The 24,658-nt window shown below is 52.4% G+C and overlaps 1 protein-coding gene across 11 annotated transcripts; it reads right to left on the minus strand.

The window, feature by feature from the left end:
• Positions 1-750: 750 nt before the first annotated feature.
• On the minus strand, positions 751-23,027 carry CTC1 (CST telomere replication complex component 1). 11 transcript variants are annotated; one of them, XR_014305035.1, is made up of 23 exons: positions 22,150-22,259; positions 17,509-17,672; positions 12,660-12,897; positions 12,298-12,509; positions 11,829-11,973; positions 9,173-9,457; positions 8,921-9,049; positions 8,128-8,360; positions 7,833-8,010; positions 7,541-7,741; positions 6,959-7,085; positions 6,315-6,429; positions 5,853-6,177; positions 5,662-5,751; positions 5,208-5,401; positions 3,835-3,920; positions 3,565-3,739; positions 3,187-3,264; positions 2,438-2,582; positions 2,269-2,346; positions 1,872-2,037; positions 1,405-1,531; positions 751-1,218 (listed from the first exon to the last, which is right to left on the minus strand). XR_014305035.1 is itself a non-coding variant. In XM_082708164.1 (23 exons), the coding sequence occupies exons 1-23, from the start codon at positions 22,180-22,182 to the stop codon at positions 1,079-1,081; spliced, it is 3,651 nt and encodes a 1,216-aa protein (XP_082564290.1). In that variant the 5' UTR covers positions 22,183-22,275; the 3' UTR covers positions 751-1,078. The 11 variants fall into 11 exon arrangements, 4 of the variants coding, with proteins under 4 accessions (XP_082564290.1, XP_082564288.1, XP_082564291.1 ...); XM_082708164.1 differs by having other exon boundaries at positions 2,282-2,346; positions 22,150-22,275; XR_014305031.1 differs by lacking the exon at positions 17,509-17,672 and having other exon boundaries at positions 2,282-2,346; positions 5,212-5,401; positions 22,150-23,027.
• Positions 23,028-24,658: the final 1,631 nt, after the last annotated feature.

Genomic DNA, 24,658 nt, shown 5'->3' on the forward strand with positions numbered 1-24,658 from the left:
GCGGCTTGTGGCCCGTACGGGGATCGAACCCGCGACCTTGGCGTTATTAGCACCACGCTCTAACCAACTGAGCTAACCGGCCAGCTGCAAGACAAGACACCCTCAAATCTCTACAAATGTTATCAGTAAAGTATAGCTACTTTCCCATACACAAAGCTGCAATCCAAGGGCTTCCCAAATGCAAACTGCAACTGATCCCTAAAGGCCAGGGAAGAATGTGTCTCTAAGAGCTGTGACTCGGCTGTACCTCTCCAGCTAGCGAGAAGCCCCGGGGAAACAAACACACCACCAGCCAAACACATCATCACCCATAAATGCTCCTTCAACTCTTGATTCTGTGGGTTCGGTTCTGGAATTCCTGCTAGTCCGGGTGGGGGGGCGTGTATTGATCCCTTAACTGCCTCAGGCCTGGCCCAGGAGAAGCCCACAGTGCTGATTTGGGCTCCCCAGCACATGTGCCCTGGCTTCCACCCAGGCCCCCACTAGAGCTTGGTGCTTCCCCCCTCTTCCACACCCCAGGGCAGTGGGCTGGACTTGCTGGGGCCCAGCCCTGCTGACACCACCTGGCTATGTTGTCTACCCTGCCCTCCATGCCCCAATTTCCTCCCTTTAAGGCCTAATTCTTGGTATCACTGCCCGACCAGAAGCCCCTCTCCAAACTGAATCTGGCACCAGCAACAAACAGCAAAGTGATGGGCTGGATGCCAGGAGGTCAGGAGGCCTGGGACCCCGAGAGAGGCACAAGCAAGATACATCACCAGAGCTTTATTGCGGGCCAAGAGGCCTGCCACAAACACCCCCAAAGGCAGAACCCAGGTACTTAGGGCCCGTCCCGTTAGGGCCAATACCCTGACCCCAACTACAGAGGGACCATCAACAGCGCCGTCATCTGCCCATCTCAACAATTTCCAGGCAAGCTGGCAACAGAATGGGAAGGACATGTCACAGAAGGGTAGCAGTTTCTGAATTCCGGGACCTGGGGTCCTGGTGCCATCACAGACCAGGTAAGGGCACAATGGCGGGGAGGAGATGGGCTCAGGGCCTCAAGGCTTCCAGCAGGGCCCCATTGCCGTCCAGGTCAGCAGGACAAAGAAAAGGCTCCCAGAGAGCTGGCGTGCTTGGGCTCCTGGATAGAAAGGCAGGACAGTCGAATCTTGGGATTCACACGAGTCAGTAGAGTCTGTTCCCCGCACTGGAACCGCTGTAGCTGAGGTGGCTCTGAGATGGGACGAGAGGAAAGAGATGGCCTGGGCATGTGGTTTGTTTCCCCGACCCACCATTCTCTTCCCCAACTCCAGACAGCCCCCACCGTTCTCCCCGACTCCAGACCTCCTCCCATCGATCAATTGCACATCCACCTTCCTCCTGGGACCCCTCTAGTCACATACCCCCTCCCTCCCATACCTAACGGGATGACCGAGGAGGGTTTCCTCTCAAGCTCAAAAGAAAGCACAACAGGCCGGAGAACAGAGAAGCTGGTACACAGTGTCCGGAGGAAGAGGGTCAAGGGCTCATCCACCTTGGCGGAAGACTAGAAGAAGAAACTGAAGATTAATCAGAATTCTAATTTTTTTTTTCTTCCTAACTCAGATTCTTTTTTTTTTTTTTTCTTTTTAAAGAGATTTTATTTACTTATTTGACAGAGAGAGATCACAAGTAGGCAGAGAGAGAGAGGAGGAAGCAGGCTCCCTGCTGAGCAGAGAGCCCGATGCGGGGCTCGATCCCAGGACCCTGGGATCATGACCTGAGCCGAAGGCAGCGGCTTAACCCACTGAGCCACCCAGGCGCCCCCCTAACTCAGATTCTTAAACTCTCTACCAAACCGCTTAGGAATCTGGGTTTCACAGTCCCACCTCCCAGCCCCGTCTCACCTCAGGCTGGGCTCCAGGACCTGTAAATTGCAAGGCCACCTTCCCAGGCCCTCGGACAGACTCCAGGAGGGAGGTCCACTCACTGGGACACAGACCCAGTACTGTTGCCACATGATGATTCCTACAGGTCACCACGGCTTCGGCAGTCCCATCCTCCACCAGGAGCCTGGGGGAAGGAGGGGCCGCAGAGAAATAGAAACTTCCACGGCAGACCCAGGTGGCCAGATGGTTCCAACATGCCTCCTTCCCCACCACTTCCCAGTTTGACTCATTTGACTTTAACCCATTCACCCTCAAAGACTTACAAAGCCATTCCCACAAGCCAGGAACTATACCAACAACAGGCCAGCAGAGAGACCACATGACAGGGAAATAAAATGGCGCAGCAGGTGCCCACCTTGTGCTCTCACCTGATGCTGGCCTGGCTTATAGATGTCTGTGTGGGGCAAGTGGAGCCCTGACGAGTACACCTTCCCTGGGATAGAGACAGTAGTTGGAAAAACGCTCTGGGTCGCCTCACACCCGTCTGGCCCCCTGCACATTGCTCAGCCTGGGCCCTCCCATACCTGGGGACAGAGACTGGTACAGTGAGCACACACCCACAGGAGCTGAAGGCTGAAGACGGAAACGATATGGCAAGAGGCACTGGCCTGGAAGGGGGGACGGCCACCCTGCAGGAGTTCAGCCAGGAAGATGTGGGGCAGGGGAGCACTAGAGAGAGAGAGAGAAAGGAGTCAAGGATAGCCGACTGTCCTGAAAGCATGCGATGTCTGGCAGTACCGGGCAGGCACAGGGATGTGGATGGGTGTGGGTTCTGTGCTCTCCAGGAAGCCTCATGGCTTCGTTCTGAATCCCGACCTCTGACCATCCGTTATTCCTCAGGGGCCTAGAACATTACATCTTTCTGGGCAAAATAATGAACATCAGGCATTTTCACGTGGGGCAGAGAGAACACTTCCAACTCAACTTGTTCTCCTAGGAGTGGAGAACACCAGTTAAAATGGCAAAAATCCCAAAGCCGGGACCACATGTAGGATGTGGGTGTGAGGGGGATGCCTGGGTGGTTCAGTTGGTTGGACAACTGCTTTCGGCTCAGGTCATGATCCCGGAGTCCCAGGATCAAGTCCTGCATCGGGCTCCCACCTCCACGGGGAATCTGCTTCTCCCTCTGACCTTCTCCTCGGTCATGCTCTCTCCCACTGCCTCTTTCTCAAATAAATAAATAAAATCTTTTTAAAAAAAAAAAAAAAAAAAAAAAAAAAAGGATGTGGGTGTGAGGATGTGAAGTGTGGGGAGGAGGGCCCGGGCCACTGACCTGATTGCGGTCTCGGGGGGGAAACTCAGGACCTGAAGGTAAGTAGTCGGTCGGAAACAACAGTAAATATTGTGGGATCTTCAAGTGCAGGAGGCAGAGTGAAGAGGAGGAAAAAGAAGTCAATTTGAGGCAGGAGCTGTGGCCAGATCACAAGCTTAGACCCCCATCGCCACCTCCTCCCCCGGCAGGCTGTGCCCTGGGCTAAGCAGAGGGAAGAATTAGGGCACGAGCAGCCTGGAGCATCTCGTGAGGGCAGAGAGCACACATGAGAGGCGACACAGCGGCGAAGTCCTTTCAAAGAGGAGGTGTGAAAGCACAGTGGCGGGGTGGGGAAGAGAGCAGCAGAGAGAGGAAGCCAGCCAGCGTCCCGATTCTCACCTGGAAATCTTCTTCTCCAGCTGGCCAAAGTAGGCTCGGGCTCCCGGCAGGAGTCCTAGCGGGGGAGGCAAGTGTGGCTCTTTGATATAGATGTCTAAGTGTGGGCGGCATGGGCAGTCAGCATCCTCCACGGCCACGGTCAGCTTCACAGATGCTCTCGAGGTCCGAGTGCCCCCTGCAGAAGTCCAGGGCAAGGGTCAGGGGCATCTGCCAGGACCCCAGAGTCCCATCACTGAACTTCACACCTTCCCCCAAAGGAGGCATCATTACCAGGCTTTGCCCAGAAAGGGGCCGGAAATGGCTCACACAGGCTCCGTGACAAGATCTCAGCTGAGAAAGACACCAGGCAATCGGAGCTATAGGGTCACAGAAGCACAGTGATAACAGGCGTCAGAAAGCAGAGACTGGAGAGGGATCTAAGGGCAAAAAAAGGAGCTAAAGCATCTGCCAGAACGTCATCTATAACGTCCTAAAAAAAAGCCTTGCCCTGCATTGTCACGCCCTAAAGGACAAGGGCATGTGCCTGGGGGTGCAATCAGTTTAAGTGTCTGACCCTTGACTTTTGGCTCAGGTCGTGATCTCAGATCCTGATCGACCTGCAGTGGGCTCCAGGCTCAGCAGGGAGTCTGCTGGGGATTCTCTTCACCTCTGTCCACACCCGGCAAACCTCCCCCAGCCCCCCGCGTCATGGGCACATGCACACTCTCTCTCTCAAATAAGTAAAATAAATCTTAAGAAGGAAAAAAAAAGCAACAGGCCTTATAGGAAAAACAGAGCCGCAGCAGATCACTGAAAACCTATACCACACCATAAGCAGAGGCCTCACCCGGAGGCACAGGGGACATCACAGCTGCGGCCCAACACAGGTAGCTTTGTATGCTGGCGCTCATGCCCACACCTGCCCATCATGGGTCCTTGGAAACAATCCTTTCTACTAGAGACACGTTTTGTAAAAATCACACACACAGGGGCGCCAGGGCAGCTCAGTGGGTTAAGCCTCTGCCTTCAGCTCAGGTCATGATCCCAGAGTCCTGGGATGGAGTCCCGCATCGGGCTCTCTGCTCAGCAAGGAGCCTGCTTCTCCCTCTCTCTGCCTGCCTCTCTGCCTACTTGTGATATCTCTCTCTCTCTCTCTCTGTCAAATAAATAAACAAAATCTTAAAAAAAAAAAAAAGTAGTTAAAAATCACACGTGCAATCCAATAAGGTTTTTTTTTGTTTTGTTTTGTTTTTTAAAAAAACATAGGGGAAATCTGTGGCGTCTGAGCCTGCACTGGCAGCTGCCCTGAAAAAAAAGAACAGCCGTGCCTGCAGCCAGGAGCCAGCTGCTGCTTGCACTGAAAGGGAAGGCCCTTCTCTATAGATTCCAGCTTTGTCTTTTTTTTTTTTCTCTTTATACTTCCTTTCATTGCTATAGCTTTTCCTTCATTGTGAGAAACCCTGCTCATGATCTTTTCAGAACACTGAGCTGCTAGGGTAAAACTCCGGCATGAAACACAGCTTCCTGGTCACAGGGACGTCACTCCTCTAGGAATGAATCCCAACAAAGACAGAGGCGCCGCGGTGGGGAGCGGACTGCTCACCAAGCCCCATGCCGGCGGGACAGCGCAGCCGCAGAAGCTGGAGAAGCCGGCGGACATTTACTTGCCACTGAGCAGGTCGTCCATCGAGGTCTTAGGCAGGGCCCTGCTGGTGTCCAGCACAGCCGGGACGTCCTGGCCGCTCTCAAGCTCCAGAGTCCACGCCTCCTGCACCGTGAGGCAGGATGCATAGCCGGCCAGCTCCAGGGGACGCTGTGGGATGCAGGATGGCCCGCCCTCCTCAAACAGCAGCGGGGTCTGCGGAGAACAGAAGACAACCCTTCGAGCATGTCCTGCTCCAGGGGCAGGCTCACAGAACACGAAGACCTGATTTTGTTTTCTTCCTGGAGGACGGTGAGGGAAGTGCTTTACATTCAAACGGGCCTTCCATCTGCTCTAAATCTACCCTTCTTCTAGAACACTTAGACAGTAGCCAGGCACTGGCACTCCCTCTCCAGACCCCACGCCACAAAAGCCTTCTGGGGCAGGGTGTGTGAAGGACTGAGTGGGGCACTCACAGGAGGGCCTGGAGCCACGAGTCGGTACACATGACCTGGGTGCAAGAACTCGAACCAGCGGACGGAGGAGCCCCGGAAGATTAAGAGAACCTGGGAGGGAGGGAGGAAAGAGGGAGGCAGGTGCTGGGGGTCCCAGACAGGAGCTGGGGCACATGGCACCGGGGCCTTAGATCCCTGCAGTCCCGGTTTACCTTCTGATCCTTGTTCTCCTCTCCTTTGGGCTCGGGTGGGCCCCACGCAGTCCCCTCCTTCCTCTGGGTGCCCCCAAGCCAGCTCCCCAATACGTGGAAACTGAGGATGGGCTTGGGCACCTCTGGGTTAGCTTCTGGGGGGACACAGAAGTTCCTCTTCACGAGGGCCTCCTTGTGGGACAGCAAGAACAGTCGGCTCTGCTCTACGTGGGGGCCATCCGGGAGGGTGGGCTCTGCCTGAGGTGTGAGGGAGGTGGCCGAGTGCAGCAAAGGTCTGGGCACAGGCAGGATCAAGGCATCGGCCAGGAAGAACTGGATATAAACTCTGTTGGGAGAGACAAGGAGTAGGTTTCTTAGTGATACATGCCCTGGGCCCGATGGGCCCCCACACTCCACCGCCGGCACCAGGCCCTGCCCTTCCCCTCAGAGACTCAGATGCGGCCACGACCCACGGGAGCCAACCTGGCCTGCTGCTTCTGGATGAAGCCCGTCATGTTCAGCTCCTTACAGGAAGGGAAATTGCTTCTGACATTCCTCTCTATGACCAGCTGGAACTTCTCTGTCCGCACCAAGCAGCCTAGAGAGAGAGAATTCTGTTTTGACAAGAGGGATGGGCAATGAAGGAGACCGCCCTGCAGGTCTCACTACCTGTCCCAGGCCTGAGCTGCTCCCCTAACACAACATGAAGGCCCAGACCTGAACCCCACCTCAGCAGGATGATATCTCTAAGGGAGAAACCATCCCAGCCATGCGTCCAATCCTGCCCCTGGCCTCCTAGGCTGAAAGGCTCAGTGACATTCCTTTATAGGAACACTCCTGTCCATAGGGCTCAGCAAGCTCAAACCAAGAAATGTTGTGCTGGCGTGCCCGCCCGCAGCTACAGTGGGAGAAATGAAGGTTGGGAGTTGGCGTTCTGGCTGGAGAAACCCTCGCTCCTTTTCTCTGCCCATACCGGGGTCCCAGACTTGTCCCCAAACTTGCAAATCAACACAGGCTACTTCAGCATTTCAAGAAAATCCTAGCGGGTGCCTCCTCCTCAAACCTCAAACCTCCTGTTCCGAAACCCTCCCCGTCCGCCCCCTTCTCTCCACATCCCAACTCCAAACCTATGAACCGGGAATCAGTGACAGGCTGAGAGTGCTTGGCCAGGATGAGGCAGGGGAGAGAACCGGTTTTGTCCCGAAGTTGCAGACAGCCTTTATGAGATGAAGCCGCCAGGACCCCAATTAAAATCTGCAGGGAGACGAAGGACAAGGTATGGCTACCATGCGCCAGATGCTGTGTTAAACATTAGCTAAAGATACAGTCCCTGACCTGAAAGAACTTATGTTGGAGTGGGAAAGAGGGATATGAAAGGAAGAGCCATGCATTCGCACGTTTAGTGGCAGCGGAGAGAGCATACGAATTGAGCTTAGAACCAGGAGACCATACGGGACCTCACAGGGTACTGTAAGGACTCTGCGTTTTCTCTTACGTACTCTGGAAAGAACCAGAAAAGGATTTTTTAAAGCAAAACAGCTCTGTGAGCCCAGACCTTCCCTGTCTGCTGCAGGAAGAACAGGTGGGGCGAGAAGAGACGGGGTCGTCTAGTTAGAGGCTGTGCAGCCACAGGGACCAGGAAGGATGACGGTAGCGGCACTGAGGGCAGCCAAGAGAGGAGGCCTATGGGCCGCCTGCACCCGACCTACCTGGGCTGGGTGGGAGGTGGCAGGCAGCAGAGTGAGCCAGGACCAGGATACTCGCTGATTGAGCTGGCAGCTGGTCAGATAAGAAGACTCCGGGAGGGGCAGGAGGGTCTTGGGGTCAAAGGCGGCCCAGGCCCTGCACCGGCCCTCGTCTTTCAGGGTGGCCAGAGTAGGGAAAGAACAGGGTGTCTGCAGCCGCATGTACTGTGGGGGACGGAAGAGAAATCAGAGCCTGTGGCTGTGGGTCGCGCAGGGCACGAGCTCTGCCGCCCCTGCTTCCCACACATGCTCGCACCTTCTGCAGCGGACAGTGATGCGGCTCCTCGAGGATCTCCTTGTGCGCGTTCCGACGCATGCTGCCCGGTGGAGATAGGACATCCAGGACAGGAGCCAGGAGCTGCAGTCCCGGACTGGGGTTCCCCGGAGTGGAGTGCTGCAGAAGCTGGTGGTGTCTCAGCATGTGCGGACACAGCCTGGGCCAGGAAGGGAAGCGCTCACGTGTCCCAAAGGGGGACGCCTCTGGCAGGATCCTGTTTCCCCGGCCCCTGGCCCTGCCAGCCCTCGCCTGCCCAGACCCCCGTCCTCCTCACTTGCTGGCCAGCTCCTCCAGCGCCCTGGTGGCCCACAGGTACAGGGGGAGGCCCAGCTGGCGTTCCCATACCAGCTGCTCGAACAGGGAGGTCCCCTGGGCCTGGTAGAAAGACTGAGTCTCGGGCTTCTGACAAGAGAAGCCCCGCAGGAGAATGGCGCCGTGGAGGCAGGGGGCGAGCACTGGCCTTCTGGTCCCTCCGCCCACCGACTGCAGGAGGTGAACATCCTGGAGCTGGAGAAAAGCGGAAAAGGTGGAAAAAGCAGGGGTGAAGCCCTCGGCTCAATGATCGCTGGCAGGGTTCCCTGCAGCCTCCCACTGCCCGGCACTCGGAGAAACAGCATTTCTCCCAACGGGGCATTTCCTTCCAGCCTCCCAGTGCCATCCGCACAATGCACTCCCCCGTGGGAAGCCTTCATCTCCCACAAGCTCCACTCGGCTGTCCTGTGGGCCAGGAGGCTCCTGGCAGGTGAGGCGCCACGACCCATCAAGCTGCCCAAGACCGTCCGGGCCCCACACCTGAGACTCGGCTCCAGCCTCTCCTCCTCTGGGTGGAAGCCCTTCCGGAAAGGAGGTACTCCGGGAGCCCCAGCCTCTCCTCCTTCCTGACCTGAGCCCCCGTCCAAATCGTTGCTGGCACTAAGTATGCAACCCCCACCCTCCGACACACACCTATTCTTTTCCTATTTTTGCTGCGGGAGATCCCACCCTGTTGAGGCTGGTGTGTACCGGGCCACAAAGGTAGGAGAAGCTGCCAAGCGCCTTCGTGTCCCCAGCCCTGACACCTCACGTACCTCCAGGGAGACCCCCGGCCGCACCACCTTCCTCAGGCTGTGGAATTGCTGGTAGGCGAGGCAGAGCGCCAGCTGCCCGTCCACTTCATAGAGGCCGGCCGGCTGGCTCAGCACACCAGTGACCTTTCCCTGCGGAGAGGCCAAAGGTCCAGTTGGTCCCTCTTTCCTTCCTCTCTGGAGACCCGCACTTCCAGTTCCTCCTACCCTATCCACCCCCACCCCCAAACTCTCGGATCTCTCCTTTTTGCTCACCGAGTAGGATAAGAGCGTCGAGTGGCGGACAAGAGCTGGCTCCCCATCCCCGTCCTGGGAGCTGCTGGGCATGGGGGTTGGCGCGGGGTCAGCCTCCAAAAGGGGCCCATCCAGCTCTAGCTCCAGCTCTCGCACACATTCCGGTTTCAGCAGCAGCAGGTGGGAGGAGGGACTGGTGGTCCACACGCGGTAACAGTGTCCACGGATTCTGACTACTCGCAGCGCTGTCAGCACATAGGACCTACCAGGCCAAAGGGCTCGGTGCCACACCAGCTGGGTGGGGATCTGGCTCGTGTGGGGGCAGGCAACACGGCATATGAGACGGTGCCCGTGACACTGCCCCTCTGCCAGAGTCTCTCCCCATCGCGACCTGACCACAACAACCCGCTCCTCAGGAGTTCTGCCTGGCCTCTGCATGCGCTGTCTGACAAGTCATTCCTACCGTTCGGGATCGCCTCCCTCTCACATAAGATAACAAATACCCCCCAGTGCTTCTCTCTGGACTTAACCATCCCTACAACATCCTCCAAAATACAGAAACTTTCCACCCATGACGGCTGGCTTTCGCATTTCTCCATCCTACCGTGTAGCACGCAAATCACTCTCATCTATTAAACCAATACCTACGGGGTATGTAGAGTCGGGAAGGGGACAGACATGAAAGAAATACAACAGGCTGGTCCCTCTCTCCCAGCCTATCTCAGCCCACCGGGGGAACACAGACGCCAACTCACGTAGGGATGCGGAACCACGTATGACCAAGTAAACAAAACCACACACACTGGGCAAGGTTTCGGGGACAGACAGGTCAGGATGGGTGGGAACGAGCAGGTAGACCCAGTGGAGACTGGGGCCCACACAGGGTCCTGAATGGCGTCTGTGGTTGGCCCAAGTTGGGGGCGGGGGGACGATTCCAGCAGAAGCAGCAACATGAAAGTGCTCAGAACTCAGATGAGCAAGGCAGTGAGAACACCGGCTGGGATGGAGACGGGCCACAGGACAGAGACGGGAGAGCCGAGAGGAGGGGGACATCCCAGCAATGAGCTGCTGAAGACTTGATATTATAGGAAAACGAGAACCGTCAAAGTACGGAGACAAAACCAGCCGCAGACAGCAGAGTGTCATACGGACTGCAGAACGTGCTTATTGAGCGATTTCAGCACAAGGGGAAGTAGGACGGTTCCCAGACCTACCCTGTGGGACGTGCTCCTCCCGCAGGCCCCACACAGCACGCTGCCACTCGCAGGGGCTTCAAAGCCCACTGACCCAGGACACTCAAGCCTCATAGATCTCCACTTCTACCCCAGAACCAGGGGTGTCCTTGGCTGCCACCCCTCGTCACCAGTGCTAAGACCTGCCTGACGGTTTCTGCTTGTCTGACTCCAGGGGCCAGCAAACGCACAGCAGTGCTTCTGCTGGTCCCCCGCTGCCCTCTGCTCTCAGACACCATCTTGCCAGGACGGCAAGCATCACAGCCCCTCCTCCTGTATTCAGATGCCCCTTCCCTTCCTCTGTCCGAACGCCAGGATCTGCACGTGGACCCCGAGCCCTACCTGTCTGGCCCCCCTGCACCCCAGGGCCACTACAGCAGGTCGCCAGGGCTCTGTGTCCTCTACTCCTCTTTGAAGACAAGAGCCCTACCTGAGGAGGTCAGACCCATGTCACCCCGCGCCAAGCCCTCTCCGGCGGGGCCCTGGTAACTGCTCAGCAGCCTCTCATCCCCTGCTGCCTGGCATGGCAGTTACCCTGAACCAGGGTCCGGTCCTTCATTTCCAAGAGATGATGATCTCAGCTCCTCCATCACAGAAGACATCCCCTGGGCTCATCTAGGGTGACAGTATGTCTCCAGTATGTCTGCAGCAGCCTACAAACATAGCAAGATCACTTCTCCCCTGAGCCAACTCCACCCTGAGCAGCATTTCACTGGGCTCAAGGAGACATGGAAGGGTCTGATGCAAAGAAAATGCAGAAGCTCCTCTCTAGGCTGGGAGCAGAAATGAGACCAGAAACTGGGGTGGCTCCTAAGCATTTTCAGTTTTAGCGTTTCCAGTTCCTTTACCCACTCATCACTGTCACTCAAGCTTATGATGCAGACAGACACAAGAATTCTCCCAGAGCTAATAAATGTCAGAGATCCCTTTTTGATACGCATATGAGAGCCTTCTTCTCCCTTGTTTTGAATACTTCTGAAACGCTATTCAGATAATGATGAAAGTCATTAGACAACAGCGTAAAAATTAATGATTCTAAAATCGTACCAGTTAATGTAGGAAGAGTGAATATCAAAGTACCAAGTTTTTTAAAAAGTGCATACAGCCAAAAGAGAAAAAAAAGGGCTTGATGGTGCTGAACTGAATAATTTTCTCGGTCATCCTGCTAATGCAGAGGAAAAACAAGTGATTCCAACAGGTTTTACTCATCACCGACAATACGCAAATCGTCTACTCAGATGAAAGGCATGACAGGAAAATGCGTTCCCTCTTTCCTGCGTGGGGGAGTGACTCCCCCAGCAACAGCGCTGTCCCAAGCAACAGGGATCCCGCCCCCGAGCTGGCCTCCTTTCCAATGTGGCCCTGCTCTGACATTCATCTCTCCTGCTAAGAGTCCTGACAGCTCCTCCACATCTCCACGACCCAGCACTGACCCCCGTTCTCACCTGCACAACAATGGACACGTGGCTGCCAGCCAGGGAGCCGTCCCCAAGAGACAGGACAAAGTGAGCTTTCTTCTGACTCCTCACCAGAGCGCTCAATCGAACCAGCTTCCCAGCCAGGTTCGGCTGCACGCCTCTCAGCTTGCCCCTACAGAGGGAAGAAACACAAGAGGGAAAAGGCATTTTTATTTCCTTTTCCCCCACAAATGCTTTCCTTTCTGCTGTAAATAAGCCAGTGGTAATTTAAAATATCCCTAGCCCAAAGCTGTTATCCCAAAGACATCCTTCACACTCTTCCTGACCTCAGATAAGGCAAACTTCCTTTGAAGACTTGCACTCAACACTTGAAGAGGCCCCACCATTCCCTTGACTCTGGTGGGAACACCCCATCCTCCCCACTACTCTCTGGACCTTTCCCTCCCACCTGCCAGTTTTACCGCGCTCCGTCCTCCCTGAGACAGGGGAGGATTACCTGTGTCTGAGCAAGCGGGAAGCAGTCTCTGGGTAGAGAACAGGGAGAGGGGTGGGGGGCCCAGGACTGGTGGTCGAGGGGCACACTGGCACTGGAGCACTCAAGAGCTCCAAGTGTCCTTCCCCGGATGCATTCCACCTGGCAGGAGGGAGGTAACTCCAATTGGGGAACAGGAAGAGACGGCCCAACCAAGACAGGTCCAGATCTATGAGCTAGAAAAGACCAAGAGCAAGGGTTACCCCTGGCCCTAGCATCCCACCCACTCTCCTCCACCTTTCTTCCCTTAGAGACCGAACTGCCTCACTCCCTAGAGACCCTCCTTGTGAGGCTCGGAGACATCTGACCTCTGCCCTTCTACTCACCTCGCAGGTCAGGATACCAGTGTTATCTTTCACATAGACATCTCCTTTCCTGTACTCTTGTTCCAAGTCCCCCGAGAGGTCTGTGAGTGTCCCTAAGAGTAACAGCCGCTCCCGGGGCAGAGGAGTTCCATTTGGTCCAGCCCCTTGGGCCCAAGCCTGGTACGTACTACTGCTCCAGGACAGGTGGCTGCAGCACGGGAGGTTCTGGTGGGTCTTGAGGTCCTGTACTGAGACAAAGCTGCAGAGGGAAGGGAGCAGAGGTCCTACAAAGCTGCATCCAAGCCTAGGACACTACCCCCAACCCCAACGAGTTCCCCCAAAGCCCAAGGAAAGATCAACGGAAATCACAGACTAAGAGGGGAGTTGGACTGATGGGCAAGAACTTTGGGGCTAAGAGCCTAATCTGGGTCCAAGAACTGGGAGTACCTATGGAAGGGAGGAAGAAAATGCTGAGGAGACTCTGAACAAGATGGTGCCACAGAGAGGACCCAGAGAAACAAAAGCGTGTAGCAGGAGGCTGGGGGAATGAGCGTGGGGAGAACACTTGACCATACTCAGCATCCCTGATCTCGGCTCTCAGCTCCACAGAGAATCCCGATGGGCCGCTAGAGCATGTGCCAACGGCTTGACCTCAGTGGCCCCAGCCAGGCTTTCTTCCTAGTCTAGGATATCACAGAACTCGATCGGGGGGCAGGGGGGTGGGAAGCAGCCTGAGGTGGGAGTCCGAATCAAGAGCACCCAAATCTCCAAAGATGCTTGAGATCAGCCATTCCCCAGGCAAGCCTCCCAGCAGGGCTCTCCCTGCCAGTGGCGAGGCGCGACACGGAGAATGTGGTAACTGCGAATTTTCCAAAGCTGCAATAGATTCACATCTATGATTCCTTTACTCCGCACACACTTGCCTTCTCATGTCTTCGGAGCAGAAGGGTAAGGATAAAGGTACGAACTGTCACAACTTACCCTGCTCACTATGCCTGTGAACATCGCCCCCGTGAGAGCACTAACAGCTGGGAGCGCCGTCCCGGGTGGCCCACTCCCCGTCCACATCTGCTTCATGCTTTCCCCAGGGGCTTTGGACGATATAAAAGGCAAAGATGGAGACTAGCACGTGTTGAGTCCCGGCTACGCACACCTTATACTTGGTCTGTTCACGCTCAGTAACGCACTGAAGCTTTACCCAAAACCCCTGTGAACATCACCAATGAGGAAACGTCCAGAGGTCAGGTACATGGTGGTGTGGGTGGCAAAGCCGGGGGGGGGGGGGTCTCACTCAAAAGTCCATGTTCTTTCCCTGTGTTTCTCTACTTCTCTAAAGGCCCAGGACAAAGCCGCTGGAAAGAGCGTTTTCTTTCTCCTACGCACCTTCAGGACAGAAAATAAGGACATGGGTCACTTGTCCCAGATTCTTCAGGGGTCTAGGTCAGGAAACTGAAGCTGAGAACTTGGAATCCTTGCATTTGTCACTGATCTCCAACTTTCAACATGCAGCACACTACCCGGCACACAGCAGGCACTCCACGAGGAAGGGAAACACGGATGAATAAAATCTTTGGACCCATCAAATAACTCCTATTCTAGCCTCGCCCACCCTACTTTAAGCACTACTCACTTCAACACATTGTGCCATCTAGTTTACATTTATCTTGAAGAACAAGAAGTTTATTTAAAAAGATTCCTTTCAGGAACCTTTTCTAACAGTTTCTGACTTACCATTTTCCCACTGTTCTAGTAATGCCAAAATCTTGAGAGATCTGGACCTTTCTTTCTCGGATTAGACTGTGATCACAGAGGCCACTAAGCACATACTCAGGCACCCATGGGAGACAAACCCCGCTGCATGAGGCTTCACGGCAATCACAACCTTCTCGACCACAACTAATCTATAGGTAGCTCTCTGTCCCATGTGGCAGGACGGTTTTTTAACAAGATTTCACTGTGTCTACATAAACAACATATTTAATCCTGATAGGGATGTGGACAACCACTGAGGGAAATGGAGGAAAACCTGCAGCCAGTGAAGTAGAATGAGAAAAGCTACACAGGACAAAAAGACAAAGGCCCCCAGGTAAGTGTGTATGGAGAAATTACTTTGGGATTGAAATATCATTTACTATCCATCAAATAAACACAAAACCCACTTTTGTAACAAGGTAAATAGCAGATCTGGGAATGGTTCAGGACACAGATGCATAACGGCCCCGCGTGTCCTCTGGCACGTCTGCAGTTACAAGGGCACATGCGGACCCAATGAGCCCGCACCTCACTTCAGGACACCGGGTGCTGCCGGAGAAGAGGAGGGAACCACCAACCACATCAGGACAGACCACAGAGGAGACACCACTAAATCTGAAATGTTTTACTTCTAGTAAAAATGAATTGAAGCAAATACGGCAAATGGTAAGGTTTTTACAAGCTGAGCACTGAGTCTGGACTGCGCATTGGGTCAGCGCATGCACTGCTCAATTTAGAGGGCTTTCACGTTCGCAGTGAAGGCAGCAGTGAGTTGGCTGAGTCTGGTGCGGCAGCACTTTGAGTCACCATTGTTGTATAACAGCATCCACGGATGAGCAAAGTACCCAGAATTCTGAAAATGACGTTTTGGATAGTACAGAGTACAATGAAGCTCTCTTTTCAGCAAAGATCCTTTGCCTCTACTGACGGAGAAGGACTGCGGGGCCGAGTGAATGCTGCACAGCCACACGCAGTGTAAGTCCGGGGAAAAGCATCCCAAGCTCGCGAAGGGTTGGGAAATGCCTAATTCAACAAAGCTAAACAAACTTGTGCCTTTTTACTTTTCAGAAGATCAATGGTGACACAGAGACTCCCAGAATGCCAAGTGGCAGGTGGAATGAACGAACTAGAGCTCCCGACAGTAGGGAAGTCTCTACTTCCAGAAAGTCAGGAGGTGAGCCAGACTCTACAGGACTCGGCTCAGGGGTGGGCGCACGTACAATAAAAATACAAAGAAAAGGGGCTAATCCATTTCAATCTCGAGGAAACTACTCCGTGACTCAGCAAGGTCACTGCTAGGTAGGTATTTACCATAAGGGTGCAAAAATAGGGATTCAAAGGGGCACCTGCACCCCAATGTTTACAGCAGTATTATCAACATCAGCCAAACTGCAGAGAGAGAACAGATGCCCACTGACACATGAATGGATAAAGAAGAGGTGGTATATATATATGTGGTGTGTGTGTGTGTGTATGTGGAGGTGGTCATACATACATACACACACACACAGACACAGACACACACACAGGAATACTACTCATCCGTCAAGAAGAATCAAATCTTGCCATTTGCAATGATGTGGATAAAGCTATAGTGTATTAGCCTAAGTGAAATAAGTCAGAGGAAGACAAGTACCATATGATCTCACTCATATGTAGAATTTAAGAAAGAAAACAGATGAATGTAATGGAAGGAAGAAAACAGAGAGAGCCAAATAAACCGTAAGAGACTCTTAGCAATAGAGAACAGGGGCACCTGGGTGGCTCAGTGGGTTAAGCCTCTGGTTTTGGCTCAGGTCATGATCATTCCCGCATCGGGCTCTCTGCTCAGCAGGGAGCATGCTACCCCCTCTTTCTCTGTCTGCCTCTCTGACTACTTGTGATCTCTGTCAAATAAATAAAAAAAAACTTAAAAAAAAAATAGAGAACAAACTGAGGTGGGATGGAGGGGGAGGAGTGGGGGATGGGCTAGACGGGTGATGGGGATTAAGGAAGACACTTGCTATGATGAGCACTGGGTGTTGTATGAAAGTGATGAATCACTGAATTCTGCTCCTGAAACCAACATTGCACGGTGAGTTAACTAACTACAATGTAAATAAATAAATGGAAAGGAAAAATAAATAACTAAATAAAATTAAAATGTTAAGCCAAGGGGCGCCTGGGTGGCTCAGTGGGTTAAGCCTCTGCCTTCAGCTCAGGTCATGATCTCAGGGTCCTGGGATCGAGTCCTGCATTGGGCTCTCTGCTCCACAGGGAGCCTGCTTCTCTGCCTACTTGTGATCTCTGTCTGTCAAATAAATAAATGAAATCTTTAAGAAAAAAAAAAAAAAAAAAAAAAACTTAGGCCAAAACACTAAGTTTTAACTAACTAGAATTAAAATAACAACTTAAGGGTGCTTGGGTGGCTCAGTCGGTTAAGCAATGACTTTTTTTTTTTTTTTAAGATTTTGTTTATTTATTTGTCGGAGAGAGAGAGAGAGAGAGAGAGAGAGAGAGAAAACGCACACAAGTGGGGGAGCAGCAGGCAGAGGTTCGAGAACCAGGCTCCCTGCGGCAGGACTGGATTCCAGGACCCTGGGCCAAAGGCAGACGCTTAACTGACTGAATCACCCAGGTGTCTGAAGCACAGACTCTTGATTTTGGCTCAGGTCATGATCTCAGAGATCAAGCCCCAAACCTCCTGCAAGGCACAGAGACTGCTCAGGTTCTCTCCCCGTCTCCCTCTGCCCCTCTGCCCTCTCTCCCCCTCCCTAAGAAAAGATAATAATAATAAATAAAAATAAAAATTAAAAAAAATACACCCCACATCGGAAACAGTGGTTACTTCTATGAGGTCAACAGGTTCCTTTTCACAGGCATTTTGGAGCCTTGATATGTTAATGAGCCTGTGACTTTCCTAGAAAAGCTTGTAATATCATATCCAATGTGTCTCAAACGTATTTGGCCATACAATCCTTTTCTTACAGTACTTTATCAACACTGCCTTCCTCCAAAAAAAAAATTGCCTTCCTCCCCTTAGAACCTGGCCCCTCGTGCTTCTCATTTTCCCCTGGTTAACTCTAGGTCCTTCTTTAGTCCCAAAGTTAACCCCCTCCCAAACCCCTCATCGCCATACCTGTAGCTGAGGGGCAGGGGAAAGCCCTGGTTCTTTCCCTGGGACAACCAGGTGGTCTTCACACAGTCAATTACCAACTGAGTCAACTGCGCATCGGGCTCACTGCCAGCCGGACACAGGGTCTCCTGGATGAAGGTCCGGGCAGCCTCCAGCCAGCCTTGCTCCTGAGGAAAGGGAATCCAGTTAAAACATCTTCCTAACCACCCTGCCCGCCAGTGAAATTCCGGGAATAAAGTAATAGAAAAAGAAATCCGGAGGACAGATAAATAAACAGTACTGAAGTTTAAAACTTGGAAGAAACCTTAGAAGACTTAGCCCGGTCATTCTTTAGACCACTGTGGTCTTCCCTCTTTCTGTCATAAGTACCCCGTGAGGGGCGCCTGGGTGGCTCAGTCATTGAGCAGCTGCTTTCGGCTCAGGTCATGATCCCAGGGTCCTGGGATTGAGCCCCATGTCGGCTTCCCTGCTCCGCGGGGAGCCTGCTTCTCCCTCTCCCCCTGCTTGTATTCCCTCTCTCACTGTCTCTGTCAAATCGATAAATAAAATCTTAAAAAAACAAAAACAAAAAACAGTAAGTAACCCGTGATAACAAAGTACACCACGGGAGCAGTGCGGGTGCTCCTACACCTTCCTCTAGCAGACCCGTACCGGTACTCAACATGCCCAACTGGAATACATACTGCCCCGCAATTCCCTCTCTGTCCCGGGCGCCATGCTGCTCCTTTCCTGGAGCTCCCACAGCACCCTACACGCACTTCCATAGACAGCCAACGACCATCACATCCAGCACTGTCCTGTCCCATCTTACGTGGGGTGCGCTTCTAGAGCACCCCACGTAAGTGGAAACATCCTTTAAGTTGCTCGTACATAGGACACAATACTACATAGCAATGTGTACACGTAAGCATAAATATGCCAAATTATACACAGTATGTGAAATGACACAGGTAGAGAACAGTCTCTAATCATTCCTTTCCATAGTCCTGTACACACATCTGAGTTCCCATGAGCTAAATCAACGTAAGATGCAATCCCACTGATGTGTTTTGTTCTGTCTTTAGCTGAGACGCAGAATTCCTAAGGAGGACATGAGCCACACTTATATACTGGTCACACATTCTGGACACATAGGCGCCTCGCGACACAGCTAGCTCTAGAGAAGGCAACCAGTTTGGCCTACTTCCAACGATAGACTGATTTATTTTAAAATTCTGACAGGGGCACTGGGGTGGCTCAGTTGGTTAAGCGGCGGACTCTTGGTTTTGGCTCAGGTCCTGATCTCAAGGTTCTGAGATTGAGTCCCCCGAGCCCCAAATAGGCTTCAGACTCTCCTTCCCTCCCCCCACCCCACCTCTGTGATGACAGGTATGCTCTCTCCCTCTCTCTCAAATAAATACATCTTTAAAAGAGATAACAAAATTCTGACACCTTTCAATAGTACTGAGGGGTAAGTCCTTCATCCTTCTTGATCTCCAGTGATAACGCTAAACCATTACAGCTCACTCCCTGTCCCTCCAATGCCCTTCTATTAGCCTTCTGCTCAGTCCTCCACATTTGCTCAATCTTTAGCATCTTTTTTTTTAATTTTTTTTATTTTTTATTTATTTTTTTTAAAAGATTTTATTTATTTATTTGACAGAGAGAGATCACAAGTAGGCAGAGAGGCAGAGAGAGAGAGAGAGAGAGAGAGAGAGGAGGAAGCAGGCACCCTGCTGAGCAGAGAGCCCGATGCGGGACCTGATCCCAGGACCCTGAGATCATGACCTGAGCCGAAGGCAGCGGTTTAACCCACTGAGCCACCCAGGCGCCCTTTTTTTTTTTTAAAGATTTTATTTATTTGGGGCAACTGGGTGGCTCAGTGGGTTAAGCTGTGCCTTCGGCTCAGGTCATGATCTCAGGGTCCTCGGATCAGGTCCCGCATCGGGCTCTCTGCTCAGCAGGGAGCCTGCTTCCCTCTCTCTCTCTGCCTGCCTCTCTGTCTACTTGTGATCTCTCTCTGTCAAATAAATAAAATCTTTTTTAAAAATCTTAAAAAAAAAAGATTTTATTTATTTATTTGACAGAGAGAGAGAGACACCACAAGTAGGCAGAGAGGCAGGCAGAGAGAGGGGGAAGCAGACTCCCCACTGAGCAGAGAGCCCGATGCAGGGGCTCGATCCAGGACTCTGAGATCATGACCTGAGCCCAGGACAGAGGCTTAAACCACTGAGCCACCCCAGGCGCCTCTCCATCTTTAGCATCTTAACAGACTTGTCTTCAGGTTCTCTGTACCTCAGTGTCCTTGTGAACAGCTCTATCACTAAACTTCACCTTCACTCCACCTAGCCAAACGGTCACCCACGGTCACAGTTATCAAAACTGGACTAGGTCAGAGCACTTGGCTGGGTCAGTCCATACAGCACACGACTCTTGGTCTCAGGGTTGTGAGTTTAAGACTCATGTTGGGTGTGGAGACTGCTTAAAGAGAAAATCTTCCCCCCCAAAATTGGACCACGTCTTCATTCAGCACTGCCTCAGTGACGTAATGAGAGCCTCACCCAGACTCTGATTTTGTCTTCTCTCTAGCTCCTGAGGGCCTGTCCACCCCTTGGCACATGGCATACTACTGTTTTACAGTGTGGTACCACTGCCTCAGAATTCATGGATCTCATCTACTGTGTCAGAATCCTGGCAGGAGTGGGGGACCCAGGAGTCTGTATTTTAAAGATTTATTTATTTAGACAGAGAGCATGCGTGCAAGCAGGGGAAGGGGCAGAGGAACAGGGGAGAATCTCAAGCAGACTCCCAGCTGAGCACAGAGCCCAACTCGGGGTTCGATCCCAGGACCCTGAGATCATGACCCGAACTGAAACCAAGAGTGTGATGTTGTTGTTTTTTGTTTTTTGTTTTTTTAAAGATTTTATTTATTTGACAGACAGAGGCCAAAGTAGGCAAGAGAGGCAGGCAGGGAGAGAGAGGAGGAAGCAGGCTCTCCGCAGAGTAGAGAGCCTGATGTGGGGCTCGATCCCATGATCCTGGGATCATGACCTGAGCCGAAAGCAGAGGCTTTAACCCACTAAGCCACCCAGGTGCCCCAAGAGTGTGATGTTTAACTGAGTGAGCCACCCAGGAGCTCCAGGGGTCTGTATTTTATTTAATTTTTTTAAAAAAGATTTTCCGGGTGCCTGAGTGGCTCAGTGGGTAAAAGCCTCTGCCTTCAGCTCAGGTCATGATCCCAGGGTCCTGGGATCGAGCCCCACGTCGGGCTCTCTTCTCCGCGGGGAGCCTGCTTCCTTTCCTCTCTCTCTGCCTGCCTCTATGCCTACCTGTGATCTCTGTCAAATAAAGAAATAAAATCTTTTTTAAAAAAATTTAAAAAAAAAATAAAAAAGATTTTCCATTTATTTATTTGAGAGAGAGAGCACAAGCGGGGGAGGGGGAGCGAGAGAACGAGAAGCAGGTTCCCCACTGAACAGGGAGCCAGATGTGGGGCTTGATCCCAGGACCCCAAGATCATGACTCAAGCCAAAGGCAGATGCTTAACCCACTCAGCCACCCAGACGCCCCAGGAGTCTGTATTTTAAATAAGCTTCCCAGATCACACTGATAAAAACTGAAGTCTGAGAACACTATACACTTTCCCTTCGGTGATGTCTGCCACGGGATGTCCCTACTGGCCATCCACAGGAGCTCCTTTAGTTGAGATCTCTCTCTCTCTCTCTCTTTCTCTCTCGTTATATCCATCTGCCTACCAGATTCTCCGCCTGGCCAACCTACAGGCACCACACATCCCAACACTGACCTTTAAAAACAAAACAAAAACAAAGCAAACCCGCTCCTTCCGACGCTTACTAATCAGCAAACAGCATCCTCAACCCAGTAATTCTACCCTGAAGCTCGAAGTCCTCCTTTAATGCCTTCCTTTCCATACCTAAGTCCTTTAGATTCTACCTCCTTAATATAATTTTTTAACCGTCTTCACTTCTGGAACCTCAGCACTGCTGCCGTGGTCGAGGTCCCCATCCCCTCTCACTGCTTTCCAACCACAGCCTTCTAACCGGTACTTTCTACACTGCTGCCCCAAGGAAACGAAATCTCAAATCTCATCCCATCGCTGTTCTGCTTAAAAGCCCTCAGGAACTCCCCGCTATGCTCAGGTTCCAGTCGCTGTGGAGCGAGATGCACGAAGACCGTCAGCCGCCACCCCTCCATCCCCACCCCGCAACCGAACTTGGATTTTGCAGACACCTGTTCTCTCTCCTGCCTTTGAACATGTTTTCCCTCCGCCTAGAAACCTCTTTCAGCGCTTTTCTGCCTGGCTAAGCCGCACACGCACTTTGGGTCTCAGACGCTGTCCTTGTTTACCGTTATCCCCGTCCCTCCAGCTACGTCAGGGGCCCCACGGTTCGCCATTAGCCCGCCCGCGGCTTCCCACCCGCTGGAAGCCCGGAGAGGGGGCGGAGACGCGTCTAAGCCTCGCGGCGGGCGCCGCAGACACCAACAAATGCGTTCGCCAGACTCGCGACGGTGGAAGGACGAACAGCCTCGCGGGCCACCCCCTCGCCCAGGCGCGGCCAGCGAAGGCAGTGAGGCCGAGAAGCAAGGGGGAGGGAACGGGACCATAAGGAAAAACGGGGACGAGGGTTGGACAAGCGCACTCACGGAGTCAGGAGCCGGAGCCGGGTCAGCCTCCATGATGCGCCCGAGGCGACGCCCTGAGAGAGCCCGCGAACAGCCGCGGCGCCGGGGCTCACGGGAAGGCCGCTCGGTGACGTCATCGGTGGGCGCGGCCGCGGCTGCGCCTCCGGCTCCTCCCACCGGCGTCTTCGGGCCCCCGGTGCGCCGCGGTGTGCGGAGCGGTGTGCGCAGCTACCGCGGCAGCTCCCTACTCCCGCACCTCCGCTTCCTTCCGAGATGACTTCCTGTCTGGCATCCCTGGCACGGGGAGGAGCCGGGGACGCTCGGGAGCCTGAACACAGCCGGCCTGGTTGGTCGCTCCTGAGCATCTTCCCATCTCCCCGATCTTGCCAAGCAGAGAGATGTGACTCCTTCATGCGACCCGAGCACGTCATTCCTGCTTGCGTTCTGGCCTTGACTCCTTGCTGGGATCATCTATTTCCCCACCAGACCCTGAGTACCAAGTAGCGCTCCCCTGTTTATTCTATTTATCTTTGTAGGATGGGACCTAGAACAGAGCGTGTTGCTAAATGTAGATCAGCTAATGACAGCCTCTTGCTCTTTCTAATTCAGTCGACCAGCCAATCGTTCCATGCTTTAGTAGGCAGCGACTCTGTGCCAGGCACTGTTCCAGGCTCTGGAGATACAGCAGTGAACACAGATTAAAAAAAAAAAAAATCCCTGTACTCATGGAGCTTACATCATAGAATACGGAGACTGACAGTTAAGAAGAAGGAGAAGGAGAAGGAAGAAGGAAGAAGGAAGAAAGAAGAAGAGGCTTCTAGGTGGCTCAGTGGGTTAAAGTATCTGCCTTCAGCTCAGGTCATGATCCCCAGGTCCTGGGATCGAGCCCAACAGAGAGCCTGCTTGATCCCCAGGTCCTGGGATCGAGCCCAACAGAGAGCCTGCTTCTCTCTCTCTCTCTGCCTACTTGTGATCGCTGTCAAATAAATAAAATCTATTTAAAAATAAATAAAAATTTTAAAAAGGAAGTGTAGACATTACTAATAAGTACTATTGGAAATGACTAGTAAGTACTATTGGAAAAGAAATAGGGAATGCAGCGGGTAGTGTGTGCCTTTGTATGCAGAAGACCTTACTGTAAAGGTCTTACTTACTGTAAAGGTGATGTTAAAGAATTGGAAGAGATGAAGGATTCAGATAATGGAGATCAAAGAGAAAGGATGGGGGGGGGGGACCACAAGCACTAAGGCGCTATGGTGAAAAGAAATGCAAGGAAATCAGTGTGGTAGGAGGGGAAGACAGGAGATTAAAGGGGTAAAGTGAGGGGGGCCTGGGTGGCTCAGTCAGTTGGGCATCTGCTTTTGGCTTAGGTCATGATCCCAGAGTCCTAGGATGGAGTGGGATCAAGTGGGTTCGAGTGGGATGGAGCCCCACATCAGGCTCCCTGCTGAGGAGGGAGCTTCTCCCTCTGCCCCTCCCCCAACTCGTGCTCTCTCTGAAATAAATAAATAAAAATCTTTTTTAAAAAATCTAAAAAGGTAAAGTGTTGGGGAGATAGGTGAAGAAGACGAAGGGGATTAAAAGATACAAATTTTCAGTTATAAGCCACAGGGATGAAAAGTGGAACATAGGGAATATGGTCAATGATATTGTAATAAATGTGTGACACATGGCAACTACATTATAATGGTGGGCCTTTCATAATGCATGTAATAATAGTCGGTTCACAGCGCTGTTCACTTGAAACTAATACAGTATTATATGTCAACTATACTTCCACGTAAAATATAAAATTTGTTGGGGTGCCTGGGTGGCTCAGTGGGTTAAAGCCTCTGCCTTCAGCTCTGGTCATGATCCCAGGGTCCTGGGATCGAGCCCCACATCGGGTTCTCTGCTCAGCGGGAAGCCTGCTTCCCTTTCTCTCTCTCTGCCTGCCTCTCTGTCTACTTGTGATTTCTGTCAAATAAATAAATAAAATCTTTAAATATATATATAAGATTTGTTTTAAAATAAAATAAGGCAGGGAGCCTGGGTGGCTCAGTGGGTTAAAGCCTCTGCCTTCGGTTCGGGTCATGATCTCAGGGTCCTGGAATTGAGTCCTGCATCTGGCTCTCTGCTCAGCAGGGAGCCTGCTTCCCTTCCTCTTTCTCTGCCTGCCTCTCTGCCTACTTGTGATCTCTGTCTGTCAAATAAATAAATAAAATCTTAAAAATAAAATAAAATAAGGTAGAGCTCCTGGGTGGTTCAGTCGGTTAAGCAGCTGCCTCTGCTTCAGGTCATGATCCCAGGGTCCTGGGATCAAGTCCCACATTGGGTTCCCTGTGCAGTGGGGAGTCTGCTTCCCCTTCTGCCTCTGTGCCTTCTCCCTGCTTGTGTGCACTCTTTCTCTCTCTGACAAATAAATAAATAAAATATTTTTTAAAAGTAAAAATAAGGTAAAGTGGAAGAAGTGCATTTTTTAAAGACTTTATTTATTTATTTGAAAGAGAGAGAGTGAAAGAGCTTGAGAGAGAAGCAGACTCCCCATGAA

Source organism: Mustela nivalis (assembly GCF_964662115.1).
Source record: "Mustela nivalis genome assembly, chromosome: 17".
NCBI lineage: Eukaryota > Metazoa > Chordata > Mammalia > Carnivora > Mustelidae > Mustela > Mustela nivalis.